Here is a 26,187-nt window from a genome sequence, read left to right as displayed (position 1 = left end):
CACTAGATACTGGGATAATGAATGAAATATAATAGTTTGGAGGGATATATGTAATTTATAACCAAAACTTACCCAGAATTGCATATCTGCATATTTACAAGTTAGTGTATAGCTCTGACTTGGATTACAAAGTGCGAAAGGAAATTTTCAAAATGATTGTAGTGCAGAAAAGAACATTTTCCCCTTTCTAGGAATGATTTCCACTTTGTCTCCAAAGTAACAAATCAACAGCATCTGATGTGTGGTCTTGGTGGAGGCAATTCTGGTGGAATCTCAGGTTCTGGTTGTAATGAGAGGATACTATTGGACAACTCATTCCTTAAAATATCCAGGGGCATCTTGAGAATAAACAAGAGACAAAAATACATTTTAACTATATAATGTATATGTAAATCACCTTATACAATTACATAAGAATAAATTATTTTTATATAAAGCTCTCTAATCACCAAAGTTTAACTAGACATTCAAATATTAAGCCAAGAAACAAAAACCAGGTTCATGGTGCACTGTGTCACCACACAAACACTGCTCAGCTTACTTTATACCCTGTGGTAGAAGAGACAAGACAGACCTCAAACACATGTATTTTCCACAACCTAGTATAATGGAAACTTAGTGGGTACAGCATTAGTAAAGAAAGAAATAACCTCTCTAATAAAACCACAATTTTATTAGAAGCTTCTAAATTATGTTTGAACTGAGCAGATAATATGTAATAATAACCTAAAGTTCTTATTAAAAATTTTTTGAATGTAAGCTTAAAGATGCCTGAAGAAATTGATGCTGTTCAGTGACACTGTCTAGCAATTTTCCTGGCACTCAGCATCATGGGAAAGGCTTTAGCAATGGAATCAGCATCCCGCTAGAGCAGAGCTCTGAGTGAGGCAAGGAGCGGGGCTTCTCAGTTAACACATGTGCATGTTCTGCTAGGTCTCCACTGTCTGTATCTAACTTAATCCTTGTGGGGAAAAAGGGGCAAAAAGAAAAGCAAATGTCAAATAAACATAGCACACTGTATACCAGCTCCAGTCACTCCACCAAACTGTATTTAAAGCTAAGCAAAAGTACTGGACATCAATACCAAGGGTACTGAAAAACCACTGGGTGGGAAGTGGCTGCCACAATAGCTGGCTGGCTAAGTTCACCTGGTTCCTATTACTGATGAAAAACTGCTGTACTTCTCTTTTGAAAAAAAAAATTCTCAACCAAAGAAATAATAAAGGAAACAACAGGTTTCAGATGAAATACTTTCATGTAGATCTATACATATTTTTTATACCTTTTTCAGAATATCATCAACAAGTTTCAGAAATATTTCATCCACATTGAAGTTATCCTTGGCACTTGCTTCACAGAACCGCATCCCAGTTATCTGCTGTGCAAACTAAGGAAAACAATTATTTTTTCTCTGTGTGGGGTGCAATGTAGTCTGATGGACGAGCATGAGATTATGATGGGGGAACCGTACCTTCTGGGATTTAACTTTAAGGGAAGGGGTGGACTAAAGGTTTGTAAAGACCCATTTATGCTTAACAGTCAAGTTCACAAGTGTAGCAAATCCCCACATTATAGGTAAATGACAGAACAAAATCACTCCAATGATGCTAGGACTTTCAAGCCCAATTTTCTAGAACTGCAACGTATCTGACACTTAAAATGTGAATATCACTGATTCTCCAAGAAAGGTTAAAATACATTAGCATAAGAGAAAATCATGAAAGCAATTTTACACTTTAAAATTATGTTTTTTGGCTCTGTCCGAGTACCTCAGTTGGTTAGAGCATTGTCCCAATGTGCCAGGTTGTGGGTTCAATTGGGCACAGCATGTACAAGAATCAACAAATGAATGCATGAATAAGTAGAACAACAAATCGATGTCTCTCTGAATAAACTGTCAGGTAGATAATAATGCATCATATACTAATGTGATTTTTTTCTTCGAATTCAAAATGGATTTAAGGAAGCAAGAGTTAAAAATAAAAGCAAACATGAGAAGGATGTGATTAAGTGGTAACTGTATAACTATTTCATAATTAAAAAAATAAGTAATCTATTAAAAGAAAAAGTGTATCAACTGTTAAATGTACAAAAGTGTAGGAACTGTGACTTCTTTCTCCTGTTCCCCAAACTTCTCTCACCTTTTCACCTTGCTGTCTGGTGATTTCTCTCTCAGTTTCACAGTCCAACTTATTTCCAACTAAGAGAAGTTCTGCATCTTCTGAAGCATACTGTGGAATTTTAAAAGAAGCTGCATTTCAAAAACGGGTATTGTCATATACTGACAGGAAATGTCAATCAATTCAATATTTCTCACTTAATTGTTCATTCACTCTACAAATCTCTAAGCATCTCCTCTGTCCCAGGCAGATCTAGTTACCATGGTGTGTCGGATGGCTCACAGCCTTTTTAGGCAGCAATGTGGTCACAGGCACTATGAACTACAATGTTCTTAGTCTGACCAATAATTCCTTAGGGAACTAAAGAAATGATTCAAAATACAGGCAAAGCTCTATAGTACTTAAAAATGATCGTCCATAAAAAACTGTAAAAATCCAACAAAACAAAGAATTAGATAAGTTAAGGTACATGAAAGAATGCAGCCATTAAAAAAATGCTTTGGAAGAACACTTAATAACATAGAAAGGCCTTCATGATAGAATATTTCTTGAAATAAGTAGGATGTGACATTAAGTGAAATATAAAACCAATTTGGTTTTTCAGAATGGCAGAAATGCAGATTTAAAAAATTTACTTTTGTGCTTTGATTTTCCAAATATTCAATAATGAGAGTTATCATTAATTTTATCATCAGGGTAACAGTAGTTAAGCTACATTTCTAAATTTTTAAAAATGTACAGGCACAATAGAATTTCTCTTTAAAAAAGTTAAGATCTCTTGAATAACTAGTTTAATTTTGTATTCTAAAAAATTATTTGAGATAAACTGCAATAAAAGGCATCTGAATGATGTGACCTTGGCCAGGTTATTCAGGGTCTTGGTCTTCTTACTAGTAATGCACAGGTAAGAGGAATAGGCTGGTGTGGAGTAAGAACAGTGCCTGCCTGGTACAGAGTAAGTACCCAAGAATGACTGCACTTACGCAAAAAAAAAAGAGCAAAAAGCAAGAATCAAGTATGAAAGCGAGGAAAGCACTAAACCTCAAGACCTGGGCAGAGTCACAAAATGAAGTACCTAAGGGGGCCCTTAAGGTTGAGGCCATTGCTTTTGGTTTTAAATTATTACATTCTGAAAAATGGAACCAGCAATTAGAACTTCCCCTTTCTAATTTCCTTAGGAGCATACTCTGTGGCTCCAGCATGGGAAGAAATCAGTATTCAGCGACACACACTGCAGAACCAGCCTCCCACCCCATTCATTTCTGTAACCCTGGACCCTAACACATTTTCAAAGAGGCACACATTGACGACAGCCTTGATAAAACTGGCAAACCTCCTCCAATGTTATCTAACAGATGGGTTTAATACAAGTTGTAAGCAAAAATCCAATTTATAATGTATTAAACGTGCTTGTTATGCAAAGGAACATCAACTTATTGCATTAAGGGGAAGAAAACTCAAAATGTGGTCATTGGATACCACCACATCTCACCCCGAACTACTGTCTTCTGAATGTATTATTACGGGCACACATTTCTTAGTGAGGAACCCATACTTTACATTCATCATATAGATACAGGGTATCTATATACAGCTGATCATGAGCCAAAAGGGAAAATCTCCTGTTCAAAATGAGAAACTAAAGGACACCTACAATGTTAAAGGCAGACATCCTGTGGATGACCGAGGCCCCTGGGGTGTCCATAGACCCTGACTGTGGAGAGGGCCATCTCCTCAAGGTTGTTTCTTGGTAGACACTCACAAAAGTGAGCATCCATGCAAACTTGCTGCAGATGAGATGCCCTTTTATCTATTCCACCAGAGTAGCCTAATATTGTGGGATGAGCACGTTTGGGCTTTGAAGTCGGCCCAGCGTACCAGAATAAAAAGCCTGGGTTTATTATTCATAGGCTGATTTTGAATAACTGATGTATATACCTACTTGGATTAAATGACCTTTAGTATGTAAAAGCATATGCTTCATAAATATGTTTTTTCCTTCTTTTTATAAGGTTTAACACCCATGAGCAAAGAGCTCACATCTGAGGGAAAAATGCAACACTTACCTTATCGATCATCTTCATCCATTTTGGCAAATCATCAAATGTCTCCTTCTTAGTAATATCATATACTAATATGATCCCCTTGGCACTTCTGTAATAAGCTGAGGTAATGCTGTTGAATCTCTCCTGACCTGCTGTGTCCCTAAGAAATAGTAGCAAAAAAATCAGTTCCCAAACAGAACCACAGTAAGCAACTCTACACTCCAATGCACACACAGAGCACAGTGGCCCCACCAGACTTATTCTTTCTAGTCACCAGGCAGCTCTTCACGTCTGTGCATGTTCATTATTATCAGTGAGGATAGCTCAGAAAAGCTTTTCTGAGCTAGTTACACTGAAACAAAAGTGGCTCACTTAAGCTAATATTAACTTTGGAATGAATATTTTGACATTCTAGCAAAAAATTATGAAAGTATGAGGTAACTCAATAAAATAAATTACATAAGTAAACTTGACCACACTTTTCTCCCACACAAAGCCATAAACTTTGCTAGAGAAGCTTCTAAGTCTCCAATCTACTACACTGTGATGAAAACTGTTATGGGAGGAATAAGAGGAATAGCAAAAATGAACAAGGAGTTAGACTAATACTCAACTTCTATTTTTAAGTCAAAGTATTATGCTCAAGTTGATGTTTGTATGTGCGAGAAAATGTATGGATAATCATTTAAACTATTTAAGTCTAAAATTCTCCTTTAACCAACCTCAATGGCTAATATCTGATTTTGTTGATAGAATCCTTCCCTACTGAAAAATGCTACAGAATCAGTCTTGTTAAAATTTCTTAATCCTATTAAACAGATTAAGTGTTCAAAGAGAAAGGGAAGGAAGATTCTAAATAGGTTTACAAATACAGTAAAGTTCATTATTCTCTGACTGCTATCTAAAAATTTAAGGACTATTTAGTCTCCAGGCTGAAGTTGATCACTTCAAGGTGAAGAATGACATAAGGCCACTAATAGTGTACAGAAGTTGGCTAAGACCTATTTTTTCCATCTAATAAGCCAAGAAACCACTTGAGATACATGAGGCCCAAGACAGCAGGGCTTGTGATCAGGAAAATAATTTCTCTAAAGATGATCGATAACTTAGCTTTTCCCCAAAAGCCTAACTGCTGGCATACTCCCAAGGGCCATGGTGGGTCATGGTGGAGTAAGCTAGGGGCAATGGAGTAACAAAAATAAGGTTCCTCACTGCTAGGCTGTTCAGAGCCTGGAGCAGGGTAGTGCGTGAGTTAGGGGGAGAGAGTGGGCAATGTTTTCCAAATGCTTCTGACTGAGGTGCAACTTGTGTGACTGTTTCCCTGAACCTTTGGCAATGGTACTATAATTTATGGCTTCATTTAGATTGAACTTATCATCAGTTAGTGCACATTACTGATGTTATGCCAAACAAACAAAAAAACTCGTTGGCAAATTCATTTCACATAAAAAAACAAAGCTGTTTGCTTTGTTCCAGAGGACGTAAGAATCCCAGGCGCCCCTTGACTGGAAGGCCCAGGAGAGCCAAGGCTGGTCCGCTTTTGTCCATCAGGGTCCAGCAGGGTGCTGGAGTAGCTGTCAATAAACGTGTACTGAACAAAAGGTTACGTGTTTAAAACGCAGAAAGCTGATGCCATTTCAAGGCAAAATAAACTTTATGTTTTGATCCAGAACCGCCAAGAAACTGGAAAACTGCATATAATAGAGACAATTCTTCAGGATTTCTAAAAACAACTTAAAGACCACATTACTAATAAGCACCTTCAAGACAGGTGAGAAGGACTCAAATATCATTTCATTTTACATAAGGAATCAATGAATACAATTATTTCTAGAATCCTAGGTGTTAGGAGCATAATTAATACTTTCATACCAATAAAGAACTACATCTTTCAGAGTATGGTTTGCCACCCTATCACAATTTGTGGCTTGTTCACATTGAGATTTGACCACACAGTGTTCTTAATGTTTTAAAAAATATTGTGATGTTTAAATACTGTTAAGAAACAACATTTCTCATTCATTTCTATAAACATTTTTTAAAAGATTTTATTTATTTTTTAGAGAGGGGGAGGGAAGGAGAAAGGGAGAGAAAAGAGAAACATTGATGTATGAGAGCAGCATTGACTGGCTGCCTCTCACAGGCCCTCAACTGGGGGACCCAATCCCCATCCCAGGCAGCTGCCCTGACTGGCAATTAATTGGCCACTTTTGGGTTTGGGGGCTGGTACTCAATCCATTAAGCCACACTAGCCAGGGTACTCACTCATTTCTTTAAAAAGCAAAAATAACAGTTTCCTACTCTAAAATATGTGGTTAGCATAATATAGCTGCACCAAAAATTTAAACATCAATCAGATATAAATCAGATCTTTACTGGGCATTTTGGGAATTATGTCCTTGAATAAATCATTATGCTAAGAAATTTTCAAGTTGGCTTTTAGTGCAAATGAACTTCACATTCATTTCTGTACACATTCAATGAATTAGAACCCAGAGATTTGGGACTCAAGAACAGAGAAATTAGACGTAGTAGAAGTCTTTGAAAAACCATTTTTATTTTATAGTGGAAAGAACACAACATGAGATCTGCTCTTGTAACAGATTTTTCAGTGTAAAATATACCATTGTTATCTATAGGCACAATCATGTACAGTAGATATCAAAAAGAAGTTTTAATAAAAACCCAACAATCAAAGAATAGGGATAGTAAAAGGCCTTTGTTACATAGTTTAAAAACCCTGTTGCATGAGTAGCACACTTAGGAATCTTAGAAACATTAAGTTAGCTGTCTCTGATGGCATTAAGTCAGATATACAAAAAGAGAGAGACCTCTGACTTCCAGCCAAGATGGAGGCGTAGACAGACATGCTGCAACTACCCCACAAATAAGAAGGAATACAACTACCTCAAAACTAGAAACAACCAGAAGTTCCAGAAATATCAAACTACGTGGAAGTCCAGCAAACAAAGATATGAAGAAGAAATACTCATCCAGACAGGTAGGAGGGGTGGAGCCGGGCAGAGAGGACATGGTGTGGTGGCAGCAGCAGCAGCAGCAGCGGCACGCTGGCAGAAAGTGCAGTCACACATTTTAGAAAGTCAGGAGGGACACCTGGGGAGCGTTCCCAGCTCCTTACCAGACTGCGCAGCTCACAGTCCCAGCACTGGGGAAAATCAAGTCTCACTGCTTCTGACTGTGCAGACCAGTGGGGGTTGAGGTGGAGGCAGAAACTGCTGGTCTCAGCAGAGTCTGCTTGTTTAAAGGGCCTCCACGGTCCCAGAACGTCTGCAGACCCACCCACTCTGGGAACAACGGCCAGGGCAGCAGCTAGAGGGGCGCCAGTCCGGTGCGAAAGTGGGAGAGGAGCCTGGAAAAGGGGCGAGTGCTGGGCAGGAGGCATTGTTCCCTCTTGGACCCTTCCCCCACATACAGCGCCACAATGTGGTGAAACAGGTTGCCCTGCACTGATGAATCCCTACGGCTCTACCCCTTACAATGTAACAGGAGCAGCAGCTCTACCTTGGACGCGGAGGCAAACACACACAGGAACCTGTCAGAATGCGGAGACAGAGAAGTATGGCCCAAAAGGGGAAACGGATCAAGGTTCCAGAGGGAGAACTAAGTGACAAGGAGATAGCCAACCTAACAGATGCAGAATTCGAAACACTGGTGATAAGGATGCTCACAGGCTTGACAGATATGCTTGAGTACGGCAAACACAGAAGAGAAGAAGTGAAGGCTGTGCTAAGTAAAATGAAGGAAAATCCACACAAAACCAATGGTGAAGGGAAGGAAACTGGGGTTCAAATCAATGATTTGGAACATAAGGAAGAAAAAAATAGTCAAACAGTGCAGAATGAGGAAGCAAGAATTGAAAAAAATGAGGAAAACTTCCCAAATTTTTTTAAAGAGATGGACATACAGGTCTGGGAAGCACGGAGGGTCCCGGAAGAGCTGGACCCAAAGGGGACCACACCAGGACGCATCATGACTGAGATGCCAAAGGTAAAAGATAAAGATAGAGAGTCCTGGGGCAGCAAAAGAGAAGCGAAGAGTTGCCTACAGGGGGCTGCCTATTGGGACTATCAGCTGATTTCTCAGAGGACACTTTGCAGGCAGGAAGGGACTGGCAAGCAGTATTCAATGTGATGAAAGGCAACCTGCAACCAAGATTACTCTTATCCAGCAAAGCTATCATTTAGAATGGAAGGGCAGATGAAGTGCTTCTCAGACAAGGTGAAGCTAAAGGAGTTCATCCTCACCAAGCCATTATTATATGAAATGTCAAAGGAACTTACTTAAGAAAAAGAAGATCAAAACTATGAACACCAAAATGACAACAAACTCACAGCTATCAACAACTGAATCTAAAAAATAAAAACAAAATCCAACTAAGCAAACCAGAATAGGAACAGAATCATAGGTATGGGGATCATTTGGAAGGTTATCAGCTGGGAGTGGGGAGGGGGAGAAATGGAGAAATGGTGCAGGGGTTAAGAAGCATAATCGGTTGGTACAAAATAGACAGGGGGAAGTTATGAATCATATAGGAAAGGGTGAAGCCAAAGAACTTATATGCACGACCCATGGACATGAACTAAGGGGGGTGGGATTGCTGGAGGGAAGGGGGTACTGGGTGGAGGGGAGCAAAGGGGAAAAAAATTGAAACTACTGTAACAACATAATCAATAAAATATACTTAAAAATTAAAAATAAAAAAGACCTCAAAGTGCAAAACCTGAGGCAATGAGTCTAACACAAATAAGTGAGTAAATAAGATTTACAAAAAATCCCAATGAGAAAACATTAACTAGTTCACCACTCTCCATTTAAGGCCATTCCTTAAATTCCATCTTTTTGTGCCTGGCTCTATATGCTTGAGGTGAAAAGTATCTTCCTTTGAGAGACTCTCCCTTATTTCTAAAATATCTGGGTTCTGAACACTTTTTATATTTTCTATTTGTCTCCAAAGTTCTTTTGCTTGATTTATTCCCCCACTAAATGACCTACTGTCATATATGTTCAAAGAACAGGACAAATGAAATGCCAACTCTGTCCAGCAAGCATTTATGAAGTGTTACTATATGGCAGAACCACAGAAACCTGCATGGTCCTTCTCTTTCCTAAAAGCTAGGCAAGATACCAGTCTGGTAATGCTTTCTCTTTCCATGAACATGCAGAACCCTAATATTTTACCCTTTCCTCCATGAACTTGAATTTTCATTGTAATGATAAAGAGCTGACGTCTAGAGATTTGCACGTTATTAATGTCAGCTAAATCATAATTTACTGTAGCTAACATGTGATTTTACTATTATTTCTCTTTCCGCTTTTGGTATAAATAAATAATTTTTTAAAAAAAACCTGCAATTTTGTTTCCCCAATTTGATGCTTTGTAAATTCAAAGATTCTCATTTGTTGTATTTAATATATCCAGTTAAATGATACAATTACTAATTTGAAGGGCAGAAACCAATTTCAATATGTGAAATGCTCCACCTCTTCCAGGCACGGAATGAAAGGAAAGGAGTCTGATGTTATTATAAGAACACTGGTGAAATCAAATTCACCAACAGTAAAGAAGGCATGATGGACAGAAGGAAGGGCCCTGACATAAAGCATTTCAGGTCTTTGTTTGACAAAAGGCAAGAGACAAATTGCATGGCTTCAAGCTCAATTTCAACCCAATGGCTCTACATCACCATGTATTACTTCCAGGATAGCATTTCGATGTAAATTCATGTAACTATATTCTAGCACAAACATTTTAATTTTAGTTATACCCTGAGTTCTTATATACATACATGTAGAAACACTAAGTATGGAGATGAGAAAATGGTCCGTTTTCTAACCCCAGATAATCAAGGAACTGAAAAATGTGACTTAAAAATGTGACATTGACATCTGTAGCTTTTGGTACCTTTTAAACCTTTAAGAATCTATAGTAAAAATTCTTTTTTGACTGGCTAGATCCAGAGATCATTAAGAAAAAGTGCATTTCTTCTGACAACACCTCTCTGTGAAGACTGGCAATGCTCCCACGAATTGACCATCTACAAAAATCAGAGCAGAGCTATTATTAGCAGTCTCTTTGAAGAGCTTCTTCCAATTACATTGACTCCTCCTATACCGTCAACTGGTGGTGACAGTAAAGTGATGACAACATGTCATGGACAAGGCAGATTACAACAGCAACAGCAGGAAGTTGGCTGCTGACTCCAAAATAAGCCACGTGTGACTTTCAGTAATGAGCCACACTCCAGCACCTCCTTTCTACTTACAGGGTAACAGTAATGCCTTTTCCTTCAGGAAAAGACAAGTTCTGTTTCCTAACTAAGTCACCGGGAAAGATCCCCACAGAAAACTTGCAACCATTCTTTCAATAAATTAATGAATCTTGTCTTTCTTCCCTCAGTTACATTCTTCACCAATGTTGGAGAAGCAAAGGAATAATTATTTGGGGAACTGCAATTACATCCAAGAAAGAAGTGTTTCCAGGGTGCCCCATGCATTTCTTGGAACTGCACTATCACACTTTCCCCCATGGCCTGGGATTCATAAGGTAGGCCCTCTTAGATCAGATTCAAAGGCACCGAAGTGAGATTCCAGAAGTATCCAAGGTCACAGCACAGACTTCGGTGAGCAGAGCTCCAGTGAGGCACACAGCATTTAGAAACACTTCTGTAAAAACAGATTACTACTGTCTGAGATGAAAATTAAAGTATTACTACATTAATTAAGGTATGTTTTTAAACACAGGCCACCATGTCATCATTCAGACACTGCTGTCATCCACTAAGCAAGCTTCACAAACATTCTAATATTAGCTGTTTCTCCTCTGTGGGACAATCTGCATCAAAAAGTATCTCACCTACAGGTGCTATGTACAGAGGTGGACAGACTACGAATACTTTTAAAAATTGTCTTTACCTTAAAAAGCTTATAAAATTGAAAACAGCAGCTCAAGTGAAAGATATGTTGTTGCCATTTCCAGAGTTCAAAAAATGGGCAGCAATACACAAAGCAATTTGCTGCCTTTCCAGTCATGGGCTGATCTGATAATAAATATGCATTATTTTTGGTTATCAAATATTTAGGCAAGACTGTCAATGTTTCACAGTTAAGTTAAAACCAAAATATGAAAAACAAAAACACAAAACAGAAAAAACAACAAAAGCCAAAAAAATTATAGAAGTGGGTTTTAGATGACCAAATAAAGATATTACCTCAGACACCTCCGGTGGGCAAGCAATGCTGGTTCGGCTGCAGCTGTGCCCCAGACAGGGACACGGATGAAGAATGAAGGCATGGCACTAACACTCAAGCATTAGGTGACCGATGATGCCACAGATGAGGCAGCAATTAACGCAGATGAAAGCAAACACACACATGGTGGACAAACATTCAGAGCTGAGGGTGACCTGCCGAGAGGAGTTAGTAAGCTGAGTAAACTGCAGCTGTGTCGTTAACAACAAAAGGGCATTCTCAGAACACCACCAGACCTGATCCTGTCTCCACAGAGAGATGCCCCCGTGGGCTGCCAAGAGCCAGCAGAGAGCTCTTAAAGCTGAAAACAGTTGTAACACAGCTGGTTCGATCTTTCATATGATTACTAATATGAGAAAGGGGCTGTGGATTCATTTCCAGTTGATATTAATGGGGACTTACATCACATGGCATCAGCAATATAGCCCAAAGGAGTGTGTGTCCCCCACAGTGACAGTCCCACTGTGCCACCAAGGACAACCCCTGAGCTATCTAGAGATAATTTGGCTTTAAACTGTGCAAACCTGTTAAAACATACTGGAATTTCTTTGAACACTATCAAACAAAATAACTTTAAAAACATGAACACAGCACTTCTGCAATCATTTTGGTGATGACAGTTTTGTCAAATAATTTGAAAACAGAGGCATAAAGTCTTCACATTAACTATGATTGCTGTTCTTTGCACAACTCCCTGTGTACAAATGGAGTATGAAATAAGTAGACTCTTCTAAATTCTCTCTCACTGTTCATTTTACTTAAACATGAGCAAAGGAGAGGAAAAGCAGGAGAGGCAAACCAGCTCAAACAGTTAATCGTATTAGACAAGCGTATGGATTGTTAAACATGTACGGCAATTACTGGGTACAGATTTTCCACTCACCAGATCTGTAGTCTAATTTTCTTTCCTCTTAGCTCTACAGTTTTGATTTTAAAATCAACACCTGTAAATAAAACAAATGAAGATGAAGCAAAAACAATAAATATGCAATTTGTCAAAAAAAAAAAATCCCATTTATACCTTTTAATATCGTTATCAGGGCCCTGGCTAGGTAGCTCAGTTGGTTAAGAGCATTGTCCCAATACACCAAGGTTGCGGTTTTGATCCCTGGTCAGGGCACATCCAGGAATCAACCAATGAGTGCATAGATAAGGGGGTAAACAAATCAATAATAATTTAAGATCATTATCAGAAAAAGAAACAACAAAAAAACCCTAATATCACTAAATCTCAAAAGGAAAAAGGGAAAGTATGTCAGTGTCTGTAACTATCCAGTCATTCCAAACCTCAATATACAACTGTAAGTCAACCTATGTTATGTTTTACCCTGAACTATTTATGTAGCATTTACTATTTATAATACAATTTAAAAAATTTTATTTTTAATTATCATAATTTATAACTACCATAAGTTAAGCATACAAACTATTTAAGGTTACATTTAATAATTACATTAATAAATAAATGGCTTTAAAAGAATGTTATCTAGGGGAAAACTCTTACATAGAATACTGGAAACAATCTTGATTTCAAATAGCCCTAGTCTAAATTTAGATATTGTATTAAATCTTTTAAGCATTCACACAAAATTTAGTTACTATATAAACATAACTTCTTTATTGTATTGTCAACAGTGTGGAAGAGGAATTATTTTTTTTAAATCTACACATAAAAATTAACATACTCAATTTTTATTTATTTTAACATTAACAAGCAAACCACCATGTATCACTATCCCTTTCCAATTCAGCCTTTAAAGCTTCTGATAATTTTTAAACCAAATTTTCATTTGTGTATGCTACCTTATATGCTTCTCAGTTATAGAAAACTTAAATATTTCAGACAGTATTTTTTACACAATTTTCAAAAATACATAAATACATAAATAAACCAAAGGGATGCTGGTTAAATTTAAGATCTAGGAATATATTCTTGAAGGGAACTACTTCCTGACTGCTTCATAGGGTCCAGGGTCCCCATGCTGCCTGGCCTTCACCAAGCAGGGGCAACACGTCTGCCAGTGAGTGCCATGTGGCCACACAGAGAGCAGGGACCCCACTCCCAGGCTCTCATCTCAGGGAGCTGATGCAGCACTTCAAAGTTAGATGATGTTCTTGAGGTGAAGGGTAAGGCATATGACTGCCTTTATAATTAGTAACACACTGAAAACACCAATGCAATACCAAAGGACATGTTTACAACCCTGGGCAGATGCGGGGCAGTAGCCTTCATCCGCACAATACAGAGAAGCTGCAAGCACAAAAAGGTGACAAGAAAACAAATCTAGAGCACATTCTGTTACATTTCAATTCCTAATCTCCTACACCAAGATATAATTTAAAATGTCACCTAGTGAAACCTGGTTAATTCAATTTCACTTTCAGTTCTGGAACAAATTTGCTTTCTGCGAGTCAAATGACACTCTAAAGCAGTCCTGAAACAGGAAGCACATTTGGGCACCACCAATATCCTCGGAGATCCTTAATGGCTCAGCCATTAAGGATATAGTTTAGAGATACTCTACAAGGCACAAAAAGCAACCTGGAGGTCTTTGCTACCTCCTGATTTTAAAAGGGCACAGCTCAATGACAAAATACTTTACTGTCTTCCTTATTAGCATCAAGTTAGGACCTACTATGTTACTCTGTGATGGCAATTTACAAATCAAATTCATATTTTGTTATAATTACTATTCTATTTTACTTTTGTTTTTAGTTACTTTTATTTTTTAAGTTTTAGTTAAAGGAAATGCAACTTTTGTAAAATGTATCACAGTCACTGCTACTTTACTGAAAAGAACTGGTAGGTGATACTTGTGCGCTTGGCTTCAAATCAACTAAAAGAATCCTTTGAAACAAACATCCAGAGCAAATAACTTTTTTTTTCATTAGGCTGTTTTTTCTGCTAAGAATTGCTGAGCCTGAACATGTCAGACACGCTCAACCAACAAAAATAATTTATCCAACTTTAGCAGTCCTATACTAGGACTACATTGTAACCACAAAGTTTAGTAAGTAAAATAAAAGGAAAGGGTACTATTGTTCAAAATCAAGAAATAAGTGGTAATGTTATCATCATGTTTCATGAATACATTAATCTAGTTTTAGTGAGTAGATTAATGGAAAAGTAACTAACAGCAAAAGATAAATATCCAAAACTCCATAAGAAGATAAATATCTAAAACTCCATAAAAGTAAAGAGCTCATTAAAACAGTCCCTTCTCTTCACTGAGAATACCCTTTACATCTCACTGACACTAGGTGCCTTGTAATGACTTGGAAACTTAACTTTAATTTTTGGCTTAGAAACATATCCTTGTATCAAAGCATGACTAAACATTCTTAAAAACCTTCTTACACCAAGTCAAAAGTATATGTTAATGCTGTCTGTTTTAAATATTTATGCCCTGGTTGGTGTGGCTCAGTGGACTGAGCGCTGACCTGCAAATCTAAGGGTCACCGATTTGATTCCCAGTCAGGGCACATGCCTGGGTTTCAGGCCAGGTGTCCAGTTGGGAGCACATGAGAGGTAACCACACATTAATGTTTCTCTCTCTCTTTCTCCCTCTCTTCCCCTCTCCTAAAAATAAATAAATATTGGCATGTCACAGAAACTGTAATGATCCCAAATAAAAGGTTAACAAGTCAATAACAGCCTTAAATATTCAGATAGTTTTGGACAAAGTCCGCACAGAGAAGCTCCTCCTCACTGAGGAGAAATGCCTATGGCCTATGTTTATTAAAAAAAAAAACAAGGACAAAAAGGCTGGGGACCTCATTTCCATCCACAGCACCTGCTAAAAACCCTATTTCCTATAGGCCTCTTGACTAACAGAGTCCTACCGCCCCACCAGCTGATGGAGACAATCCCTGCCCACAAGGAACTCAGTCCTACCTGCGTAATCAACAGAACACCCCATGCACTTCCCCAAGAAATGCTTTCCTCTGCTGTCTTCTCTTAGAGAACCCCCTTGTCTGCCCAGAAACCTTTTAAGTCCTTAGTGATTTCCTATCTGAACCCTTATGATAGCCCCACCCCTTGTCCTCATTTCTCATCTGTGTTCCCAGTTGGACCAAAATTCTCTTCTAGCCCTTTACCACCTAGCTCCTTCTTTGTTGCTGGTGTTCTCTCTGAGGACACAGTCACCTTTGACTCCCAAAAGCTTAGGACACTGCCTGGCATACAGCAGTGGCTCAATAAGTCTGATAAATAACCCTCCCTACCCCCATCAAATGCTGGGTATGTAAGGAGAAATGATAGTATTTTTGTAAAAGTTAAGAGAAATTCAGGATTTAAGGGTTTTTTTGTTGTTGTTGTTTGTTTTGTTTTTTAAGCCCAAATAAATACCTAGGCAGTAAAAAGAAAGGGCAGATGTTCTGAGTGTGTCTGGTGGGCAGATCAGTGGAATGGGAGCAGTGAACTGCTGGGTTACCCAGCATACATACGTCATCCCCAAAATGGAATATTTCAGTTCTCATACAATTCCTATTACTGATGGTAAATCCATAGAGAATGGGGCAGTCTTAATATGCTCATCTCCTCTCCCTAAACATACACATCCCAGGAATTATGGTAACAGTTTATTCAGTCACTTAGATGGGAAGGGGTCCACTAAGTGAATTATTCTGACAACAGGAGCTTGTTTACCTTTCTTTAAGCTAATGTTATAGAAGTCTTTCTAGAAATATTTAAATCAGAAAGGACACAGGTCACAGGGCTATAATCCCTGTATCAGTAGGAGTACATTACTCTCTTTGAGTCACTGTATCTTCTTTTTGATCTTAATGACCTTTAATAGTAACAATAGTGGACATTTGTCAAACATGGAATCCTGCAGCAGCCCAACAAGGTGTCCACTATTATCTTCATTTTAGAGGGAAATGCTGGCACATAGAGAGGACAAGGTGATCTGCATTAAGGTCATAGCACATGCTAGTTGAGTGGCAGAACCTAGATTCAAATTTATAACACTGCCCACATGAAAAGTTGTTATAAAAAAAGTCAGATGCCTGAAAAAAAGGAAAGTCTGAAATGTTCTGCAAATGACCACAATTACCACAATCAAGCTGTGAAAGAACAGAGCTTAACTTTGCAATCCGTCTTTTTCTTTGTATTTGTATTTCATAAATCTTAGCAATAACATAAAGAATTTGCACAGTAATGATAGGATTTGTAAGTTCCCCTCCCTTAAGGCAAAACATTTCCAAAACATTACTGTAATTCTTTTTGCTGGGCCACAGAAGTTACAAAAGTGAAAATAGCAAAAATCAACAGAAGCATCTTTCTGCACATTCCTTTCCAGTAAAAGCTAAAAAAAAAAAAAAAACAAAAAAAAACCCCAACTATTGAATAACACCTTGGTCCATGCCTATGATTACAGCTGAATGGACATCTTCCTCCTTTTCTTCTCTGCCCTACCCCACCATTAAAGATCCGATTTTATCTTACTTAACACTTCCAGGAAGTTGAAGGATTTCAGACTTTGAAATAAGTCTCAATTCAAATGTGGTTGCAATGTTACTGCCACTTTAATAATAACTATCTGAAATTTGTACAGCTTTTTTCCAGGGATATATACTTTATAGTGTCATCCAATTCTGAACATAATATTTCTACCAAGGGAGAGGATTTCTAGCATTTTCACTGAGAGTGAGAAAATAAATTAAGAACTGCATCAGGGCCACATAAAGGTAAATTTAACATTAGAACAAGTCATCTAACATTGAAGCCCATCTTCTGCCTAAATACCATCTACCAGAGCACAGTACAAGAAAAATTCCACAGAAAAGCACTATATAAAGGAAAAAGCAATGCAAACTAGCTGTCAGTAGACCATCTTTCAATTTCTGTATTGAAAGCACTGAACTTGAGAATTCCTATTACTAAATATTACCTGGCTTTTCCTGCTTTCGACTGTTATGAGTATTCAATGAAATAGAAACTCCACTTCGGCACATGAAGACCACCCTTTGTCTCTGGTCCCTGGCATACGCAGGAGAACAAGGAGATAGCCTTGCACTTGGCTGGAATCACAGACTACATCAGGCAGGGAGAGAAGACTCTGGGGTTATCAAAGGAGAGGCTTGGGGAACAGAGTGTGCGTGGCACCAGGGAACCCATCAGAACAGGCAGGCAGCTCCATTTTTATGAATGATATACGTATAAAAGAATTTCACAAAAAGGGGTTTTATTCCCTTTGTAACAAAAAGATTAAGACCTTTTATGGTCTTGAGGATGTTTCAGTTACTAGTCTAAGAGCTTTATCTTTGCTCATTGTACATTTACTCACTGCAGTATATCCTCTTAACAATTTTATAAGGTAGATAGTGTTATTGTCCCCATTCTACAGATGAAATAATATATCAAAGGTTAGTTACTTGTCCAAGGTCACCAAGATGGTACTAGAGCACAAATCTGAATCTGGGCTGAATGACTCCAGGCTATGGCCTCCCTGTGAAGCCTCATCTGATGAAAGGGGGAATGGCTGGAAGATGGGTATAAACATATATTTAATGTTAAAAAAAGAATTCTGTATTGCCAGGGACACTATAATAGTAAGAGTGAGGGCTGCGGACTGGCTTGGACAGACTGCTACTGCACGGGCAGGCCTTCCTCAACCCCCTGGTTACACAGACCCTTATCTGAAAAGGCAGTCAATTTTGACCTCTTCGTCACCAGAGAAAGAGTAAAAAAAATACATCGGGACTGTCAAATGGATTTTGTATTTTACACAGGTCATGTGTTTATTACACTTTATTTCAGTATCTGTCTCTAAAGGGCTATTTTGGAGTATTTGTTTTTGCATCTGTAATATAAACGAGGAGAAGGGAACATAACCGGCACTTCTAATTGCCTTTTCTAGGCCAAGTACATAAGATATTTTATCCCCACTTATTCCAGGAGATAGGAAAGAAGTGTAAGCCATTCTTTTTTCTTTTTTTATAAATGAGGAAAATGAAGTTAAGTCACTCGCCTAAAGGAACTGATAGCTGTGGTAGAGCTGAGACTTAAATCCAGGGCTTTGAGCCCACCTCTGACATCCACACTCTCCCCACAACATGCATCACCTGAAGGAGTTTCTCAAATGAAAGGGATGGGCAAGGAGAAGGGCAAGTGTTTTTCTTTTTAAGTGAAAATTTGATGGTAGGTATGAGTCTTGAACGGTCAACAGGAAAGCTGAGTCCTGCTGTGTAGTAGGGGAGAGACAGCATGCAAGAACACCATAGCTCCTCATTTAGAAGGAGCTTGCTCCTTCATCTTAGTCCTGGCTTATGGGATCCTGAAGCTTCTGCATTAAGTGAAGCCTGGAAAACCGGGAGAATTTTATTCATCAGCTGTTTCCATCATAAGTTTTCCTGAGGTGGAAATGCAGGCTGCTGTTTTGTTCTGTAAACTAAGAAGGCATTACATAAGCACCAGAAACAAACAGTGGAGGCTGTCAGATTTGGTGGGAAAAGGTTTTCCATGGAATATGGTATATTGCTAAGCCTGTGCTGGTTTCTGATTTTAAATGAAAAGGATTAAAAAAAAAATTCATATTTTTGGTCTGTTACTTTGGTTTTCCAAATATTTTCCGAATGTCAGAAATGCACAAAGAACAAAAGGAGAATAATCAATTTCTTCCTCTGCTGAAGTACAAGAGCAGAACACTATACCTCCATGACTCACTTCCCTTTCTGAAAAGGACAAGCCAGGTGAGCAGGCCTTAGCTTTGAGTCCATAAGTGGTTAGCAGAATGGCATCTTACATAAATATGAAAAGCCTCTCAAAAATATTCTGACGACTGTACAACGCTATGTCTTCTTTACAAATTCAAACAAATAGAACAATGAATCCAGCACCCAAGACTGAACAATAATTTGGACCTCTCAGAGGAACCAACTCCGCCTTCTCAAGCCAGTTCCAAGATCTGTAATAGGCTGCTTCTGGCAGATTCTGCAGTCTGGAGGGAGAGAAGCAATCTCTAAGAATCTGGATCTCTATCATGCATAATGAAACCTTTCTTCTTCAGTGCCTGTACAGAACAGTAAAAGAAAGGCTGAATGCACCTAAGCCCGGTCTTTAAATAGATTTGTATTCAACCTAAACGACCCCACCACAACTACATTTCCGTACTTTCTCTGAAAGAAACCTACTTTATGTCACAAAAACAGATACACTCTGCATAAGCCTATCAGTGCACATTAAATTCAGTAAAAAAAAAAAAAAAAAAAAAATATATATATATATATATATATATATATATATATGTATTGCATAGCATATGCTGGTATAAAAAACTAAATGTTACCCGAGATGCACCAGCTCCTTTCACACTCCCTTCCCCCTGAGTCATCGTGCCACAGCACTTTGGCAGGGAAGTGAAACACTGGCAAGCTGCGGTGTGGGGCTTTTGCAGTGGAAATTCTGGACAATTTTCCCTGATTCTCTTTTAAGTGAACATTTAAGCAGATCAGCAATGGCTTGGAAGACTACAGATAAATACTAAATAAAATTCAGTTTAGAATGTAAATCCAGTAGATGTTAATACTGAGTTTCCCATAAATCTCTGACCAAAGTTTCCGGAATCACGTATGAGTAATCAATGTCCTTTACCAGTGGTTCCACTGCTCCTAGGTGAAGTTGACCAGACACTCATGAACTGCAATTCATCTATCATGTCACCTAACATTCAAGGCCAGACTCACAGACAGCCATTTCAACCAGGTACTTGTTTCTGAGACCCCTTAATTCTGCTTCCAGTTCAGTTGCTGGTCCTGATAAAATGCAGTCAGCTGCACCACAAAGTTTCCCCACCTTATGAACAGGCATCCTAAGTGCACCTTGATCTCACCCCCGGACTCAAGAAAGATGTGTTGTCACAGACTGCAGGGACTACTGCCAGCAACTGAGCGAAACAAGGGCTTCAGTAAAGCGCCATCATCTTCTAAGACCAGTGATTCTCAAGTCAGCCTGTGAACTTGAAAACGCTGCTACAAAATGAGAAAAATGAACAGAGCAGGGAGTGTCTCCAAACTAAATTTAAAAAACATTCTAATTCAAATATTCTGTCTTTCTTAATTTGGGGGAGGTTCTGCTTCATTTTAAGTCTTTTATTTATTTATTTTTTTAAAGTTAGCAGTAGTGATTTTTTTTTTGTTGTTGTTGTTGTTCTAGGTTTTTTTTTTTAATGTCCTTACTTGGCAAAATAAGACTTGGCAAGCCTATGTTGGTCTCCTGCCCTTTGGGGGAACTTTACAGCCCAGGAAAGCCAGAATTCTGGTTTTGATGGCCTTATTTCTACTTTCTCTCTATTTAAAATGTCAACTTTAGGAAAAATTTTATAAATAGCTAGAAGGCTTAAGATATGTAAGTGACTGAATATTTAGGTAAGAAATCCAGTTCTTAGAGCATTATTTTAATACCCAGAAGGCAAATGACAAGTGATGATAGGGGGATAGTTAAAGAAAGTCCATTTCACTGATACCAAAGATCAATAACATCACTAACTTCAAAGGGCTGTAGGGAGGACCAAACTATATAAGCAGGAAAGGGCCTCACAATTCTGATTCTGATGCACCAGAAATGTTACAAAGCAAATATAAATCTCAAAGTAAGCTAAGGAACATAAAAAGAACTCCTTGTAGCCCTGCCCCTGCCCACTTGCTGACTAGCTGTGCCACAGCGGCTAAGTCGTTTACCTCTTTGAGCCTTTGCTTTCTCATCTGTAAAATGGGGATGACTTTCAGTCTCCTTATTAGGATCAGAAAGAGTGTACTTAGTAAATACTCAACAATTGTAGCTACTACTGATAGTATGTTGTATTTTATTTGTAAAGACAACTAAATTACTTATCCCAAGTCACAACCTAGCCAGTGGCAGAGCCTAAATAACAGAACCCTGGCTCCTTAGTCTTACTCTAGTGTATTTTCTAGAATGCAATGCTGCTGGAGGGGGGTGGGTGCTGCCTGACAAAACCATTTCAGTCCAAAGTTAACAGTTAGCTTCGAATAGTTACATAGAAACAAAACAAAGGTTTACCGATATATAATTTTATAGTTTCTTTTTGTGTTAGATAGTTGTGAATTTCCACAGCCAACTAGTTCTCTTCCATTAAGCTTTAATAAGCTGCTCCTGTACTTTTTAAAGAACTTGTCAAATTACACTAGCTAGATCAGCTAAGTAATTCAATTTCAGGAGTATAAGATAGCAAGTATTATTTGAAAATAATATTCCACTTAGACAATGTCCATTAAATAGGCAATTAATAAAAGCAGCCTTTTTAGCTTTTCATACCCTGGTGAACTTTGTGTCTTTTAAACCAAATCAACTTCTGACTTGATTAATACTTTTTTTAAAAGATTTTATTTATTTAGTCTTAGGGTGGAAGGGAGGGAAGAAGTAAGGCAGAGAAACAGCGATGTGAGAGAGAGATATCAATCAGTTGCCTCTCTCACATCCCCAACTGGAAATTTGGCCTGCATCCCATGCATGTGCCCTTACTGGCAATCAAACCCGTGACCTTTTGGTTCACAGGCTGGAACTCAAGCCACGGAGCCACACCAGCCAGGGCTGAATAATATTTTTTAAATCAACATTTTGATCACTTAAAATGGGTTATCTCAAATCCCTTAGGATTTTCACAATGCTCTATTTTTATAGAGTCCAGGTGAGTCTGACTCACTTTAAAGAGGCACTTTGGAGGCAGTCTCTTCTAGCCCCTGAATTACGCAGGCCATCACTTAGTGAGGCACCTTGGCCCGTGCATGCGCAGACTCTTACGCACCAGGCTGTGGGGTGTGTGGTCTTTCCCAGACACTGCTGTCATGAGCAGACACATCCGCAAGCCCGGACAGGGTAAGGGAAAAGTGCTACCAGGGAAGAGAATCTTTCTCTATATGCAGCTGACTGGAGATGAAACGACAGTCTGGCCTCAGAAGGACCTATGAGCTAACTGCTCACACAGCAGGCATTCATTCAGGTGAGGCAATCACAATTCTACACCACACCCAACGCCAAATTTAAATAGCATTTTTCTAAAGGAACTCCAGGAATGAATTTACCTTCACAGCATTCCAATGGTGAGGAAGCCTCCCCTGACCTACCCCTGGCTGGAAGGGCTTCAGCTATTGTCCCCAAATATTCTGTATACATCTCTACTGCCACCCTTATCAACCTGGATCATCTTGTTCACCAAGACTCTGGGCCACATCTGGATAGACTGTCCTTTTCACCACTGAGGAGTAGGATAGCACCCAACACACAGTAAGTGATCTGATAAGTGGAAGGAGAGAGCCTGAAGGGGGATTAATTAGCTTTCTTAAAGTGTCTTCACACTGGATCAGCCCAGAAACTCATCTTTCCCGGAACTTCCCACAATTAATAAACACTTATGAAGTCAAGTACTACAGGCTATGTATGGAGGAAACAAAAATGAGCAAGACCAGAATCCAACCACTCAAGGAACCTTGCGGTGCTAGTGGTAGAGGAGGTATGTGCATGTGTAAGTGTATGTATGTTTGTTTGTTAAGTGGACAGAGGAACAAATGGCCTGATCTCCTTGCCCCCTACTTTCCTTCTCATTCTCAAAGATCCTGTGGAATCCTACCCAGTTAGTTTCACTGTCTTCATGCCAAAGCCGTACTCAGAGGCTTTATGGCTCCAGTTGCTATAGAATATGGTCCACGCTCCTCAGCATGGCAGTCAAGGTCTTGAGGCATTCATTCCTGACATCCCCTAATGAGTTCCCAGAATATGGCGGTGCTGTTCCACCATGGCCCCAGCTTAGAAAACTCTTCCTCACCTCTCCTCTGCCTTACTGTAAAGCATACTTTTGCTCATCTCCTATCTCACCTCTATCCACCTAAGCCCTGTTATCCACCCATTAGCGGCTGTGCTGATTTCTTTTCATCACAAAGTATAACTATATTATCCCTCATTTTTATATATTTTAAGTGAGGAGCCATAAAAGATTGATAATTCTGAACTGCTTTTAACTTTTATATATGTCAGGTACTAAAGTAACAGTATAAACTCTCATTTGGTGGTTTAATAACTCCCTGTACTTTATATGATTTAAGATTAGATATGTGAAACAGATATACTCATGCTACTGAATTTTAATATCATGGTCCCAAGGACAGCATTTAAAAAACTATCAGGGTACAGAGAGCACAAGTATTTTGAAAATGAGCTATTCTAAAACAAGCCTTAAGGGAAACAAATTCTCACAAACAAAACAAAAAGACAATACAAAGTTTGGGGGTTAGTGTTCCATTAAGACATTTTAAATGTAGTACTACTTTTTTGTTGCATGGCAATTTAAAACCACTGGATACAATACTAAATATATGTGTAAGATTTCAGAATACTTGTAACTCTGAATTTCAAATTTAAATACTATTCAATGTTTCCTGGACCTCCCCTAGGGAAACCCATCATTGCCTATCACTAAAGGTAAATACCTTTTATTTAGAAGAACCCTCTCATCTATGTGTTTCCCCAGTTTTGACAGCTTTTAAAGGGTTTTCCACAGAATCAACTGTAACCCAGAACCACCTGACAGACCTCAATGCCAAGTCCTGTACTTTTGACTTGATTAAAAATTTTCCCTGCAGTTTCAATTTTAGGTCCTGAGGACATTCTACTTCCTAACCTGGAGTGTTCCTGCATTTACTTCATTGTTGTACTTCACCCATCTGGGTGTGCTGGATGACTTATCTCCACTTTTGCGAGTCCCTGGTTTATTTGAGGTCAAGGACAGCTGAAGTCCCTGTGCTCCGCATTAATAGTTATAGCAAGACAGTCAGTGAGTGCAGTTTTGGTCTTAATAATCTCCACAGAAAATTTTAAATTTCATTATTTCAGCGTATCATAAAAGTGAGTTCAAAATTAGAAAATAAGCCGTGGTTTACAGAATACTCCTCGCGAGGTTCAGCTAAGGCCCCCAAATTTGCTACAGATGACCCACTTTGGCCTCTAGCGGGGAGCACAGCTTCAACTTCACTACACTCCCCGCCTGCTGCCGCCTCGCACCACCTTATCCTTGGGTGAGTAATGTAAGGGTCGAGCTTCCGTGCAGAGATGCTCACACTGTGCCCGAGTGCTGAATGGGACCAATGCATCACCCCATCTCATGACCGCCTTGGGGGGTGCGGGAGGGGACGCTAAGACTCCTGTGTTCAATAACCCGCTCCTACCGGGACCTTGCAAGGGACGAGAGGAGAGGAGCTTCCAAGGGCAGGTCTGCGTTGAAGACCACGCTAAATTCTTCCGTTTTGGGGAATAGAACCGTGGGCTTCCACGGGGGCCTTCCCTTCCCTAATTATCACCGAGAGGCCCATCCATCAAATGCAAGGCCACCAAAGGCCATACAGTTGAGGAGGAGAAAACTCAGAGACGCGATGAGAAACGAGGCCGACTGAGGGAAGGACACTGGCTCCAGGGACCGGGAGAGGGCAGCGCCGGCGGCAGGAGGGCCCAGTCCCGGTGCTCTTACCCACGGTGGACTTGCAGGCCTCGCAGAAGGTGTCATCGGTGAAGCGCTCCATCAAGCTGGTCTTGCCCACGCCGCGTGAGCCTATAATGATGACCTGCAGCTTGAAGTCGGCAGGCCTAGGGGGTTGCTTCCTCCGGCGGGCCTGGCCACCCGACAGCGCCGGGGAGCCCGCGCCCAGGCCGCCGCCGCCGCCCCCTGCCCGTCTCTGCAGCGCGGCGCCCGGATCCATGCACGCATACGGCTCCCGCTCGGCTCGCCGCCCGCTGCTGCCGGACCCCCGGACGCGCGCCCCGGGTCCTGGTGCCCCCTCGGCCTCCGCCGCGCGCCAGGGGTCGACCCCGGGCTCGGCGTCCGCCCACTCGAGCGGCCCCGGCGGCCCGCCGGCTTCGCGCTGCAGCTGCGCTGCTGGCTGGCTCCCAACGCTCGGGTCCAAGCCACTACCGCTGCCGCCGCCGGGAGAGGAGGAAGGGAAGCAGCTACTCCGCAGCAGCGGCAGGAGCATCCCGGACAAGGAGGGACAGGAAGCGCAGGCGCGGGGCGGAGAAGGGGGGGCGCCTGCGCCAGACTTGAGGCCGACCGCACGCGCGCCCCCTGCCGGCCGGAGGACCACCCGCCCTGCGCGCCTCTGCTGCTGGCTTCTATCCTCACCTACTTTGCTTTCGTGGAGCCCTTCTGCTTTGCTTCCACTGCATCCCTCTTGCTCCCTCTCTCTTACCTCTCTTTTGTTTCTGGCGGCTCTTTTATCTTCCCTTTCACCCCATCCTTCCCTCTTTTCCTTTTTACTCCTCCTTTCCCTGCTTTCAATGAGCAGTCCGAAAACACCACTCCCGTTTATTGGCCATCTCTTCCCCAAAACCTGTTACCCTCTCAAGATGTGTCTCCAAATCACTGCTACAACGCTCGACGTTACCAGGACGCTCGCAAGTCCCCAACCTCCACTGTCACCTCCGGCCAGCTCCGGGCTTCTGTGCAGGCCCCCGTGCTCGCGCACACCCCAAAACTGGAAGAAGCCCCGCGCACTCCCGATTGGGCGGTAGACCTCATCTTTTCCTATCATGCGAGTTTTCCATTTCCCACAAGAAACACAAGAAGTCAGCTATTTTTATTGCCGATTGCTGCCTCATTCAAAGTTAGGGAGTTTTTATTTCGTTTAACTTTAAAAATAAATAAATTGGATGCTCCGTTGGGGAAGCGAGTAAGAACTCAAGGAGTAGTAGGAAACTCCAAAAAGTTAGGAATTATGGACTCAAGTATGTTTTGCCATTTCTATTAGAA

At 40.2% G+C, this 26,187-nt stretch overlaps 1 protein-coding gene across 1 annotated transcript; it reads right to left on the bottom strand.

Annotated features, from left to right (window-relative positions):
- Nucleotides 1–25,429, bottom strand: RAB12 (RAB12, member RAS oncogene family). Its single transcript, XM_090285798.1, has 6 exons — nucleotides 24,913–25,429; nucleotides 12,318–12,378; nucleotides 4,187–4,325; nucleotides 2,142–2,231; nucleotides 1,283–1,387; nucleotides 1–338 (listed from the first exon to the last, which is right to left on the bottom strand). Exons 1-6 carry the CDS (start codon nucleotides 25,412–25,414, stop codon nucleotides 225–227), a joined length of 1,011 nt encoding a protein of 336 aa, XP_090141924.1. The 5' UTR covers nucleotides 25,415–25,429; the 3' UTR covers nucleotides 1–224.
- Nucleotides 25,430–26,187: the final 758 nt, after the last annotated feature.

Source organism: Furipterus horrens, unplaced genomic scaffold (assembly GCF_987537825.1).
Source record: "Furipterus horrens unplaced genomic scaffold, mFurHor1.1.pri manual_scaffold_8, whole genome shotgun sequence".
Taxonomy (NCBI): domain Eukaryota; kingdom Metazoa; phylum Chordata; class Mammalia; order Chiroptera; family Furipteridae; genus Furipterus; species Furipterus horrens.
This window is presented reverse-complemented; position numbering and strand designations above follow the sequence as displayed.

Bases quoted from the DNA above. Each gene is read 5' to 3' on its own strand.
- RAB12 (XM_090285798.1), bottom strand. From the start codon at position 25,414: ATGCTCCTGCCGCTGCTGCGGAGTAGCTGCTTCCCTTCCTCCTCTCCC. The intron at 4,326-12,317 runs GTGAGTGGAAAA...ACTATTTCTTAG, and splicing joins AAAATTAGACTACAGATCTG to GGACACAGCAGGTCAGGAGA. The intron at 2,232-4,186 runs GTAAGTGTTGCA...AAAATTCCACAG, and splicing joins GGATGAAGATGATCGATAAG to TATGCTTCAGAAGATGCAGA.